The sequence below is a fragment of the Hipposideros armiger genome, unplaced genomic scaffold (genome assembly GCF_001890085.2).
Source record: "Hipposideros armiger isolate ML-2016 unplaced genomic scaffold, ASM189008v1 scaffold_247, whole genome shotgun sequence".
In the NCBI taxonomy this organism is placed as follows: Eukaryota; Metazoa; Chordata; class Mammalia; order Chiroptera; family Hipposideridae; genus Hipposideros; species Hipposideros armiger.
The window spans coordinates 1,240,456-1,254,221 of NW_017731597.1; the positions used below are offsets into that span (position 1 = coordinate 1,240,456).

The window sequence follows — 13,766 nt, forward strand, 5'->3', positions numbered from 1 at the left end:
TCTTTTGTTATCGGTAGATATTGAGTATTACAATGTTAATAGATTTTTTTCCTTTCTTCAAATATGTATACATTTTTTTTGGGCACCCTCTGTATATAATAATCTTCCTAACTTCTCTTTATTATTTATGCCATGGCCCATTTAGACCCTTTGTCTCTCTCTCAAAACTTGGGAGGTGATGCCAGTTTTACAAATAGATTCCTCAAGTCCGTTAACCTATCAGATATTTGTTTGCTTCCATCCTTGCGATTATGAGTTGAATGTGCACCTGTTGTTGGTAGTCTAACAGCTTTGAGGGTCCAGCAAATTTAAGTTTGTATTCAAATATGCTTCTGAAATTACTAAGGTAAGTGAAAGGTTCTCTGTCCAAGTTTAGGCCTCGGTGTTACACCTCTAAGATAAGGGACGACGGGTCGGGGATAACTTGTTTGTATACAGTGAGCCAGGATTCTGTAGTCAGTTCCTGGGCCTTCATGCAGAAACTGACTCCCCCATACCCCCCTTCATGATTAGTATTGATTTGGGTTTCCTGGGAAACAAAACATGACTCTAATTAGAGAATGCGGCCATGTTCCAAAGCCGCAGATTCCATTCTCCTCCCTCGACTCTTTGCTGGACCATTTGGACCCTGTTGTAACACGATGTCTGATGGTCAGAACTGTCCTTTTCTCCTAGCTTTGGCAGAAAGCCATGCCGAAAGCTACAGACTCCAGCTTTTATCTAGCATCTGCTGGGTGATTCGATCGCAAGGAAAGTAACAACTAAAGATGTGGAGACACGCACCTCAGAGAGGGCTGTGGGAATCAGATTGGATCTGCACTCGAGCCTGCTGGAAATCAAAGATCATTGACTTTGGCATCAGGATGAAAACCTCTGCCAAATACACACATACTCTCTCTCTCTCTCTCTCTCTCTCTCTCTCTCTCTCTCTCTCACACACACACACACACACACACACCTTTTAGAGGAGAGGCTCTGTAAAATTCCCCACATATGGCAAACATATTTTAGGGGAAGCACCATGACTAGAGGCCAGTGGGAGAGAAAGAAAAAGAAAATAATGAGAAAAATCTTCAATAAGCCTAAATTGTTCCAGTCAGACTGCTGAGAAAGAATGCGAAGGATTGGAGATGAAAATTATTGGTAAAAATCAGCATTGTAACATAGCAAAATTCTTTCCCTACTTCAAATGATTACTAGAACTTTCTCTGATGTATTTATATTAGCATCAGATTATTTTGTGTTCAGATGATCGGATTAACTTTTACCAATAACTCTTTAAAGCAAAAATTGGAGAGTTTTTGGTTGATGTTGTTTTGTTTTCAGAAAATTTGATAAATCAATTCTTAACTTATAAAACAGGTAACTTAGAGATCAGCTGTAACATGATATCTGATGGGGAACTAGTCTTTATATTTAGCTCTAAGTACTGTGCTTAACACAATGGATGTCATGAAAAGAGCATACTTTGCAAAATAAAAATTTTTTTCTCTAATTCACAATTTCAAAAATTCTTAATTTTACTTGTAAATAACTGTGTTTGTGTGTGTGTGTGTCGGGGGGGGGGGATGCAGGTATAACTAATTTTAACTGGCATTGGCTCCCAACACTTTAAATATAATTGTTTTCTAAATTCCTTTCTGTTATATATTTAATGATCAATTAAATGCACTACAAAATTCCCAACATAAGGGAACTAACAAGAAAAACCTTGTGAATATATAAACAGCTGATCTCTAAGTTACCTGTTTTATAAGTTAAGAATTGATTTATCAAATTTTCTGAAAATAAAACAACATCATCCACCAAAAAACCCTCCAATTTTTGCTTTAAAGAGTTATTGGTAAAAGTTAATCAGGTCATCTGAACACAAAAGATTCTGATGATGATAAAAAGTGGTGGAGTGGAAGAATCACTGTCTGGTGTTCTCAGGGGCCTCATTCTGTAAGGGCTTTCTATAAGCCGAGTTTAGATTTTCACCCTGAGGGGAGCAGAGAGGTGCATATGTATTTTAAGTAGAAAGTAGAGCGCGGCTACAGTGTGGGGAACGGGCTATGAATTTCTGAGACTGATGCTGGAGTGAAAGGATAATTTAATTGTCCAGGCAAGAAGTAATGAGGCTCTGGCTTTCCTCTGCCCTGCTGCCGCCAGCTCCTGAGACAAAGGCACGGTGCGGGCGGAATAAGGTTCTCTCCCATGAATGGATCTTCCCAGCGTGGTGCCCTAGGAAGAAAAAGAGTCCTGGGTTTGCCACCTACAAGCTGTATGACCTCAGGCAGCTAATGAAGAAGATATATTTGGTACTTAGTACATTTACTAAGTACCAGGCATCCCTCAGAGATGGTTCTAAGTACATTTTCTAATTTACGTAATCTCTTCATACCTTAATTTATTGATCTATGAAAGAACAGTGATGCCTAACTCACGCACTGTTTGGAGGCTTAAAAGAGAGGTCATACACATGAAAAGGCTTGGCAAATCTTACACATTTCAAAAGATGACTTTTCTAATAAATGTCACTTGTCGATGTTTTTTCTAGATCTAAAAATGCTGAGTAGCTTCAATCCCCATCTTTTAGAGGCTCCACAGGTTGACAAAAACTGTTGTTAATTCTGGATTTTTGTATTGCAAGACATAAAATACAAACACTATAATTATTCTTTCATGTCTTAAAACACTGTAAATACGGGGCTAAGTGACTACTGTAAATACAGGGCCAGGGAGACTAGCTTCTTTGATTATACTTGAGAATGGTTCTCAGAAGTGAAAGCCAAGATATGCCTTCACAGTTTTAAGACAAAGCATAAGAAAAACTTCCCATCATCCTCCGTGAACAATTCAAAGCTTTATGGCCATTCTAAAGGGATGATGTCTTGTCTCTCCTTTCTAGGCATTCTATGGGCACTAGGCAACCACAGCTCTATTCAAACTATTAACCCTCCCATCTGGCGCAACTGATCTCACAGATTCATTGCACACAAATTTTCAAATATGAAATATGTCTTTACTGTACTAAGTCACAAACACAACTGGCGACAGGTTATGGTAGAGGGGAAAGATATGGAAGCAATGAGTCACAATACTTAACTGTTAGAGATTTGAAAATTTGTGTGCAATGAATCTGTGAGATCAATTGCGCCCGATGGAGGGTTAAAATGGTTTTATGGGATGGTAGTATATTGCCACTAAGTATCAGCTAACTGATTAGTGCAAAGAGAAAGCAACATAAAATTAAGGCTTATTTTTACGTTCAAATGAGCTAATTTTATAGCAAATAAAAGAAAACCTGATAAACATATCAAAGGCATGAATAAAAGTGGGAGCATAAAATAAATCAAAGTTTTAATTTTTTTAAGTGCCAAAAAATTAACTTTATGGGAAATAAAACTTGATCAATACATCAAAAGGCATTAAAAAAAAAGAGAGAGACTTAAGATCCACAATGTAATGTGTGGACCTTGATTGGATCATCATTCAAACAAGTCAACTTATAAAAGATATTTTGGGAGAATCAGCATAATCTGAATATGTCCTGGGTATTAGATGGTAATTTGGAATTATCATTAACTTTGTTAAGTGTGATGACAGTATTGTGGTTATGTAAGAAAATTTCCTTAGTGTATAGAAAGGCACACTGAAATATTTGGGGAATGAAATGCTATGATGTGTGATATCTGCTTTAATTAAAATACTTCAACAAGGAAACATCAATGAGAAAAATCACAAAATGTTAGTCAGTGATGGGGGTACAGGACACTATTCTCCTTACTCTCTCTATACAGAGGGTGCCAAAAATGTAAGTACATTTTAAGAAAGAAAAAAACTATTGAAATTGTAATAATATATACCAATAACAAAAGATGAATACAAGTCACGTTTTGACTTCTGCAATTACAAAAGGTGCTCAAAGTGGTTCCCATCACCGTCCAGACACTTCTGATTACCGCGAACTACTGCTTGAGCAATGCTGACCAAAGTGTCCTCTTGTATACATTTTTTGGCACCCCCGGTATATTAAAATTTTTCTTTATTAAGTATTGTAAAAAGGAAAGAAAACCTGATAAACTATCTAGTCTGTCCGCTGAGTTGTAATGAGGTTGGTTGCTCCAGTTGAACTGAATAGCCCAGACCAAGTGAGGCCAGAAAGACACCTGAGGAAGTCTTTTTGGGACTAATTGTGGAATGTGGGCTGTGAGTACTTCCCTCAGGTTTTACCGGCAAGCTATCAAAATTCGCCCAACGGAAATGAAGGCAGGGGCGGGAGGAGTGGAATTGTGAGATGGTTTAGAGATGCACGAAGGCCACTGAGGAAACAGGCAACGCCAGTTACTTCCACTCTCTGACCTAGACCCAAAACCACTCGGTGAACCAATGAGCTCGTTACGTACCCTAAAAAAAAATCAAAGAGGAGGTGAATTTTATGATCCACCCTTTACAAAGGAGTTCTTACAAAGTCTCTCATATCGTGTGTTACTCTCTTTCAATTGTATTTTGAACAACAAAGTACCATGTGGAAGAAGATCCCTCAATTATTGCAAACGTTAGACGCTTCTGGAGGTCACTGCCAAAAATCATTTACAAAGGAGAAAAAAATGTATAATATGGTAACCATCCCCGGAGGTATGAGCTCAATGCGCTGCATATTGGAAGTGGTTGTAAATAAGCCTTTAATTTCAAAGGTCACTTCGAAAAGCGATCTGGCCAATGCTTACTTTGCAGGGATTCGACATTTTCATCTTCAAGAAGTATGGAAATAGGTACTGGGAATATAATTTTTAGAAACACTCTATCACATAAGGATCAAAAGAGCTTGTATCAAACAGCTTAGGAGGAGTGAAGATAATGTCCCCTGGAAAATGCATTAGGTGACTCAAAAAGTGGCTCTAATGGTGACCAGCATTATCACGTTGGAGACGGATGTGAACATTGGAATAATCCTTGTTTTGTGAAACCTGAGGGGCCCATTCCTTTCAGAGAGAAGGTGAGAGTGTTTCCGAGGCAGGACAACCAAAAGGGTGAGAGATCTGGGGACAACTAGTTTGAAGAAGGTGAGACCTATGGGAAAAGGTCCTGTACGGTAAGGAGGGAGCAAAATAAACATCTCCAAGTATTTAAAGAGCAGTCACATGGAAGACAGGGTTGATTCATTATGTATTTTTGAGAGAAGAAGTTAAATGAATCAAAGAAAATTATAGGGAGACAGGTTTTGTTCAACATAAGTACTTCTTTAAAAAAATTTTATTGGGAAACTGCCAGGATCATTGGTTACACGTTGCTTTCATGCTATAATGTCATAGTTGACTCTTTTAAGGAAGGTACAGCTCACAGTGGCCCATGCGGGGATCAAACCGGCAACTTTGGTGTTATCAGCACCACACTCTAACCAACTGAGCTAACCGGTCACCCCAACCTAAGTACTTTTATCACCATTAGATCAGTCCAAGATTTAATTTGAAAAGTTATGTGTAAGTAAAGGCTTCCTGACCACTTGTAAGTAAGGAAATTGAAGTCAATTGCCTTTATGGTCATTTTAATTATTAGATTTTAATATTTTATCAAACTATCTCCAAGCCGGCAATCAAGTTTAACTTGATAACTGCATTTATTTTGTAAAGATGTTCTTTTCATTTCATTTTATATTTTTTTAAATGGTTGCTCTGTGTGAATCATTACATTAAGTTCCGTGGGTGATAAAACATACAAAAAACCAATAATTATCAGAAGTTTACGATCAAGGAAGGAGATATACACATATACAACACACACCACACGTGTATGCTTGGTAACATGTGCCAAAACACGTATAATATAACATACCATTCCTTGGCTGGGGCTTTGTCACAAGGTTAAAGCAGCTATGTAATGAGGGTATGATCCAATTAACGTTTTTCATCTTCTTTGCTAGGAAATCTCTTAAGGGCCCTGTCTGTAGTCCAGCCTACCCGCCTGTCCAAGAGTAAACTGATTCATCCATAGTGAAGATATGAGTCAAATATTTTTGGCTTTGCTCTGAAGCCTTTCTTGGCTTGGACTCAAGACACTGGACATTGCCTTCCAATTTCCTAGCTAGTCCTCTCAAATCTTCTCAAAAGCTATTACACAAAGAATGAACAGTGGGACTCATCCAACAGGCCTTCCAAATGCAATACCCAATAAAGCAACATTGGAGTTATGTAAAACCACCAGTCGCTGAATTCTATCCTTCATCCCCCGGAGATTAGGCAACAGCATGAAGTCATCAATTTGAAAGCAACCCAGTATAGAAAACAATTCCAGGGTTGGAAGTACAAATGAGACGCACCTTTTTGGTATATGAAGCACTATAAATTTACCAAGTAGAGTGGAGGAAAAGTTAAAAAAATACTACTGCATTATAATGGTACTTAATGATACGAATACAGGGAAAACCTTACAATGAAACCATCACATTTGATGAAATCACCTTTGAACCATTTTTTTTTTAAAATCACTAACAGGAGCTATACAGGCTGTTCAAAATTTCCCTCAAATAATCTGAATGTGAACGTTTTCTTGGTTCTAATCTGAGAAACTGACCTGAGATTGCTGGAAAAGGATGCTCTTCTCTGGGTTTATGCCACAAGCGAGAAGAGCAGCAGTCATGTCCAAGATACTCTGCCGAAGGACAGCTGGGTCTTGGGCGGCAGTGATGGAGTGTAGGTCGACAATGCTGTACAGCACAGAGCTGTGCTTGTCCTGTAATCTCACCCAGCTCTCAATGGCTCCCAGGTAATTGCCGAGGTGGGGGATCCCTGTAGGCTGAATGCCAGAAAACACTCGCTTCACGGCATCTTTCTGGAACAGAGGAAAACAAACCGATTTGCTTTTGAGGCAGAATCCACGCATCCTATGTTTGTGTTACAATAGTGACGACAGCTAGTCCTACTTTTTTGTTTTGTTTTTTTAAAAAAGGTTTTATTGGGGAATTGGGGAAAGGGAACATTGTGTTTTTCCAGGACCCATCAGCTCCAAGTCGTTGTCCAATTTTAGTTGTGGAGGGCACAAGCTCAGCTCCAAGTCCAGTCACCGCTTTCAATCCAGTTGCAGAGGTGGGGGGTGGGGTGCAGCCCACCGTCCCATGTGGGAGTCGAACCAGCAACCTTGTTGTTAGGAGCATGCACTCTCACCCGCTGAGCCATCTGGCCTCCGGTTGGCAGATCAGCTCACTGGCCCATGTGGGAATTGAACCACCAACCCTGTTGCTCAGAGCTCGCGCTCTAACCAACTGAGCCACCCAGCCGGCCCTAGTCCTAGTTTTTTAAACTGCGTTCTGACAGTCATCAGCCTTGTGCATTTATTTGGTGCCTACTCTGTCACAGAGCAGGGACAGAAAATCATATTTAAGATGTGGGAGGTTTTTTTTCACTCAAAAACTTACAAATACAAAGGCAACATAAGAAAAGGTCTGCATCCCTAAGAGAATGCAATCTAATTGGAGACAGATGATATGTTTATGAAAAGATAAGTAAGTACAACATGGCAACATGACCTTGATCACTCTGGAAAGATAAATAGTGGGGGACAGGTGGGAGTTCCCAAGAGGGAAAGATGACTGTGGATCTGGGGGTCACTGAGAAAGACTTCAGACATAGAATCAAATTTCAATGGTGATTAAAGGGGCCTCAAGGGTTTTTCGTGATTTCATTCATTTTGCAGTTAAGGCAACAAAGGCCATAATATTAGGGGTAAAAGCTATTATTTACTTAATTTAGTTTTCTTTAAAAATAATTGCTGATATATCAGCAGTATTATAAAATAAAATGTATATATTAAGTGTAATTAATTATATAATTAGTATAATTAAGTGTGCAAGATATTGGGCTAGAAATTTGGAAATATATACTCTAATTCTAATATTACTTCTTGATAAAGTATTTAACGTTTTCATCTTCAGTGCCCTTTTACTTTTGATAAATCATACTTGGTTTTTTTTTTTTTTAGTACAGCAAAAGGAGTTTATTATTCTGTATATTTTTTTAAATTATAAAATCATTTTTGTCATGGTCACTTTTCCCCACTGGTTTATACTTTCTAACATTGAAGTTATAACAGGAAATGAGAAGAAAAAATATAATACAGGGTGAAAAAATGCAATTTTCCCTTTCAGTGATTTTGCATTCTATGGTGAAAAACCAAAAGTGAATTAGTATATCAATAAATGTGCAGTAACTAAAAGGTTGTAAAAGAAATAAAATGTATCATTATCATTTTTAACAACAATAAAGATATTAATAAGAGCAGCCATAACTTACTGGACAACTACTATTAATATGTTGCAGGCATTTATGCTCAGTGCTTTATATACATGATTGAATATAGTCCTTACAATACTCAATATGGTAGGCATATGCTTACCTCCAATTTGCAGACGAGAAAACTGAGGCTCACAAATATTAATAGGTTGCCCGTGGTCACACAGCTAGTAAGTGATGGAATTGGTATTTGAAGCCAGGTACTGCTGGCTTCAAAGCCCATGTATGCTCTTTCTGCTAGCTACCATGTTTTACATAGCCATCGTCTATTAAGACCTTACTACATTCAGTGTATTAATTTTGCAACTTAGCTGTAGGTTTGAAAATTTGCCAAAAAAAAAGTTACAGGGAAAAAGAGAACATTCGAATACATGTATCTTTGTGTAACTGTGTGCCAAATTTCTCTAGTGTAGACACCTAACAATAGAATTGCTGAGCCATAAAATAAGCACATGTATCTTCAACTATACTACAGTGTGCTACAGGATTTCTAAATATGTAACAATTTGCAGTTTCTACCACCAATTCCTGTTGCTCCACAGCCACATCAACACTTTGCCAGCATTTTTAGTTGTAGCTAATCTGGGTGGATATGAGGTAGCATCTCATTATGGTTTAATTGCATTTCTTTGATCATTAATAGAAGTTGGGAATTCTTATGGTTATTGTCTATTTTTATTTCCTCTTCGTGGAGAGCCTATTCAAGCTATTTTGCCTACTTCTCTCAGATTGGATTGTCTTTTTACTGATTTAAGAACTTTTATATATTCTGGATATGAATACGTTGTCAATTATGGGTGTGTCCAATATATTATCTCACTGTGTGGCTGTCTTCTTTATGTTATCTTTTGATGAATAGATGTTCTTTCTTTTACCAAGTGTATCATTTTTGACTACAGATTTTTATGTCATAGAAGAAATCTTTTATACCCTGAGGTCATGAAGCTATGTGTCTTTACACATATAAGCTTATATAAAGTATATGTATGTTTGTGTATGCTTTTTACCTTTCACACTTAAGTCTGTATCCATTGGGCTTATATGCATATGGCATGAGGTAGGCATCCAATTTCTTTTTTTTCTTTTCTTTTTTTCCTATACAGATACATAACTGTTCCAGCACCCCGTATTGAAAAGATTGTCTTTCCCCACTGCACTGCAATGCCACGTCATAAATGAAGTATCTCTGTATCTGGTCTTTCTAGTCTGTCCCATTGGTCCACTGGTCTATTTGTCTATCTCTGTGACAGTATCGCAATTGCCTTTTTAATAAATCTTGGGACCTGGATATCTTTCTACCTTCTCCTTCAAGAGTATCTTACCCATCCTTGGCCCGCTACACTTCTGAATACATCTTAGAATCATCTTGTCAAGTTCCAAGAAAAAAAAAATTGTTGGGGTTTTTGATTGAAATTACATTGAGTTTATAGATTGCTTTGAGGAGAATTGACACCTTTATAATATTGGGTACTCCAATCCAGTAAATTGTATAGCACATGAGGGTCTAATGTGAAAACATGGTAGCCACAGTTGGTAACACTGTACTGTATAATTGAAATTTGTTAAGAGACTAGAACTTAAATGTTCTCATCAATCAATCAATAAATATGTGAGAAGATGGATTAGCTAGATGAGGGGAATTCTTTCACAATGGATAGCAAATCACCACATTGTTCAGTTTAAATAGCTTGCAATTTATATATATATATATATAGTTATATATATATAGTTATATATATATATTTTTTAATTGGGAAACAGTGTGTTTTTCCAGGACCCATCAGCTCCAAGCCAAGTAGTTGTTTCAGTCTAGTTGTGGAGGGTGCAACTCAGTGGCCCATGTGGGGATCGAACTGGCAGCTTTGGTGTTATAAGCACTGCACTCTAACAACTGAGGTAACCGGCCACACTGGTTAAAAATAGCTTACAATTTTACTTGTCAATTATATCTCAACAAAGCTGAAATTTTAAAAAAGTGACATTAAAAAGTCTTTATCTTTATACCTAACATTAGCTCCTAAGAGCTAATCTACGTTAGATATGTGAGTGCTAAGGTGACTTAAATTTTGCCCTTCCCTTTCCCCAGGAATTCCAAATTCTTCAAATATGGTCTGTTTTCCCCATACCTGCTTGTTTTCCTCTCTGCTTCTGAGATAATAGCCCTAAAGAACAATGTTACATCATAGTTCCATGGTCCAAAATTGCACTTGATCTAAGCCCTCAGGAGACCTAAAAGATTTGTAACTCTTAGGATATGAAAAATATCTTTTAAGCAACTGAGAACAAATACAATCTTACCACTTGAAACCACACACACACACACACACACACACACACAGTCTTCAAATGACTATCTCCCCAAAGCATAATTTAAAACCATTATTTAAAAAAATGGTTTGTAGTTGGGAACTGAGACTGGCAGGGAAGAAGGGAGAGAAAGAGAGAGAGAGAGAGAGAGAGAGAGAGAGAGAGAGAGAGAGAGAGAGAGAGAGAGAGGAAACAGAAAGAGAACCTATCATAGAAACGTACCTATCAGGGGGCTTTGTCCAGTACCTAGGGACCTTAACCAGCCCTGGGTCCCTGATATGGGAATAAGCACAGGAGCTTTCAGTGAGGTAAAAAATGATTAATGGGCTTTAGGGACTGATTGATGAAGAGAGAAAGCAAAACAGAAAAACAAGCTCTGAACTTAATAAATGAAAGAGGGGAAAAAAATACCATCCAGAAATACTTGACTTAGGATGAAGAGGGACTGTACGCTAATGTAAAGGGTTATGAAGACTAGGAATATCAAGTTGAAAAAAAAGAATATGAATATTTTCACATCAATCCCTCCATGATCAAACTAAGGAATTATTCCCCAGGAGAAATGGAGTCACTAATTCTTGAGAAAACTAAAAGAGAAAAAGCAGGAGAGGGCAGACTGTGGGAAACAAGAATTGCGACCGGTGGGAATGGACCAAACATGATCTACTACATCTTTCACACTCTCTCCTTTCTGTGATTCTGCATGTCCGTGCAGAGGGAATGATGTTAGCAAGAAATAAGAGCAACAAGAAATGTTTTGTTCGGTGTTCGAGAAGCCATTAAAAAAATACAGCCTCTAAATGAGAACTGGATTCCTGGCCTTAAAAATATACAGAGAGCGTCCTGCTCTTCTGTGTTGAGTTTATGTTCCCGTCTGTTCCCCCCTGCACGAGTCAGCAGGCAGCCTGACGGCATGGCAGGGGAGATACGCCTGGTACCATGAAATCATGGGGCTGGAATGTGGAGTGAGGGTGGCGGGAGGATGGGGGTTCTGTGTTCAAAAGCACTAGAGTTGGGGAAAAAATGAAAATGAAAGGAGTATGGGTTTCCCAGTGGACAGGAGGCAAACCACAAAGAAAACAGCTTCAAGACTAGCCCGCAGACATCCCCTCATGGGAAGCCTGGAGCCTCAACCTACAAGCCCATCACAGTGTACAGAGGGTAAAAAAAAAAAGACCATTTTTACAAAATAGGGCTTCATTTATAGTTCAGGTATATTTCCTTAACAAATGCCACTTCCAATCAGTACTTTTATCAGCTCATTTTGTAAAAGAATCAGCGTTAACAATGGGCAACTTCAGCTCTGGGATTTGGAATGTTCCAGAAGACAGGGTGGGTGTTTGAATCAAAGGGAGAACATAGTTGTCCATCTGATGGATGTAGCTAAAACTCTTCCTGTCTTAAGGTACTGAGCGTATGCAAAAGTCATAATTATCTTAATTTTAATGACTGTACCCAAAAGCAATTGAAAAATCCTAGGCTGTTAATTTTGGCAAAGGATAATTTTTGTGTTTAACAAAAGACAGCTCCTGTCTTTAATTCATAGTGAATAAAGTACATTAAAAGAAGGCTGCTTACTAGCTTTGAAACACTTTCACCTTTGGTATGGTGATGGGAACTAAGGACTTCAAGGAAAGATCTCACGACTCTTCCTACCAAGTCCTGCTTGCGTCCAGCTGTAACACCAATTGTTCATTCATCACACCTTTTTAAATTATACTCAAAGGTACACCTAAAACTTGGCTGTACAACCACTATACCCGATTGGTTCTGTGAATGACATGGTATCACAGATTGTGATAAAAAAGTAATCAACAATATTATCAACTAATTGGAATAAAAATCTCTTTCCGTAAGTCTATTTAGTCTTCTAATTGTGTGTGTGTGTGTGTGTGTGTGTGTATATATATATATATATATATATATATATATATATATATATATGGCTTAAGACTCTCCTCAGCTCCCTGTCACTGTTTCTCAATTCTGTCCTTTATGTCACCCAGCTATTTCAATGCTAGGTTCCTTGAATACATCTTCATTTTTTTGAAAATGCTTCTATGACCAATCAGTGATTTAAGAGCTGAAACAGAAGAGACCTGGCATAGAAAAATAGCACTTTAGCCCCCAACTGGAAGGACCCAGGTGCTTCTCTGAAGCTTTCTTTGGCCACAGCTCAGCATTGTTCTGCCACAGTCAGCTCTTTCTTCCAGAAAGTACAGAGATTCCTGGGCCTGCCGAGAAAATGCTGACTCAGCACCAAGAACAATGGGTCCGTTTCTGCTTGGAAACGAAACCAGATGCTCAGACCTGGGAATCAATATAGTAAATATTAATTCAATATAAAAGAAAGCAGGTCTTATAATATCACCCCCAAACAAGCAACAACATGCAGGCCAACAATTAAAACTGAAGGAAAAATTATTTTTAAAAGAAAGTGAGGAGCGACTAACCCATTAGACCATGATTTCCTTAAGGGCATATAAATGATAAGCACTTTAGTTCATATTGTTAGATTAGTGAATGAGCTTGAAAGGAATACATGTGATTTTTTAAAGGTTTCCTACAGACTTATTGAAGCCACGTCCACATTTTAAGAGCTAGACATCTATTTTCCCTATGTGCCCCATATTCTCCTTCCATCAGACGATGGAAGGCTTTTGCAGATGTATTTTCGTTCTTGTCATGAACATTCACTATTAGAAACATTCCCTGGCACTTGTCCGTTCCCCATCTCATTTGATGGAGGGAGGAGTTACTGGCCTCACTTTCCAGGGAAGGATACTGCAAGGTTCAATAGCCTGCATGAGGTCACGGACAGGTGGGGCAGGTGGTGCAGGTTTGGTCCCGAGCTCTCACCCAGTTCTGTCTCCTTCCTTCACACTGGGCTACATCAAGCTTAGAACTTCGTGACTTTGGGGCAGCCCATTAGCTCAGGTGGTTAGAGAGCAGCGCTCATAATACCAACATTGCTGGTTCGATTCCCACATAGGCCACTGAGCTGCACCCTTCACAACTAGATTGAAACAACTAATTGACTTGGAGCTGATGGGTCCTAGAGAAACACACTGTTCCCCAATTAAAAAGGAAAAGAAAAAGAAGAACTTCTTGACTTCAACGTGAGCCTGGCTTTGAAGAACCCTCAGTCCCACCAACAGCTGTCTCTCTCTCTCTCTCTCTCTCTCTCTC

The 13,766-nt window shown here is 38.4% G+C and overlaps 1 protein-coding gene across 5 annotated transcripts in view; it reads right to left on the reverse strand.

The window, feature by feature from the left end:
- Positions 1–13,766, reverse strand: part of WARS2 (tryptophanyl tRNA synthetase 2, mitochondrial) — a 94,552-nt gene that overhangs the window by 41,015 nt on the left and 39,771 nt on the right. For all 5 annotated transcript variants that reach the window (XM_019655814.1, XM_019655813.1, XM_019655815.1 and 2 more), the window contains exon 2: positions 6,556–6,813. In XM_019655814.1, coding sequence (XP_019511359.1) covers positions 6,556–6,813 — 258 coding nt within the window. The remainder of the gene's footprint in view (positions 1–6,555; positions 6,814–13,766) is intronic.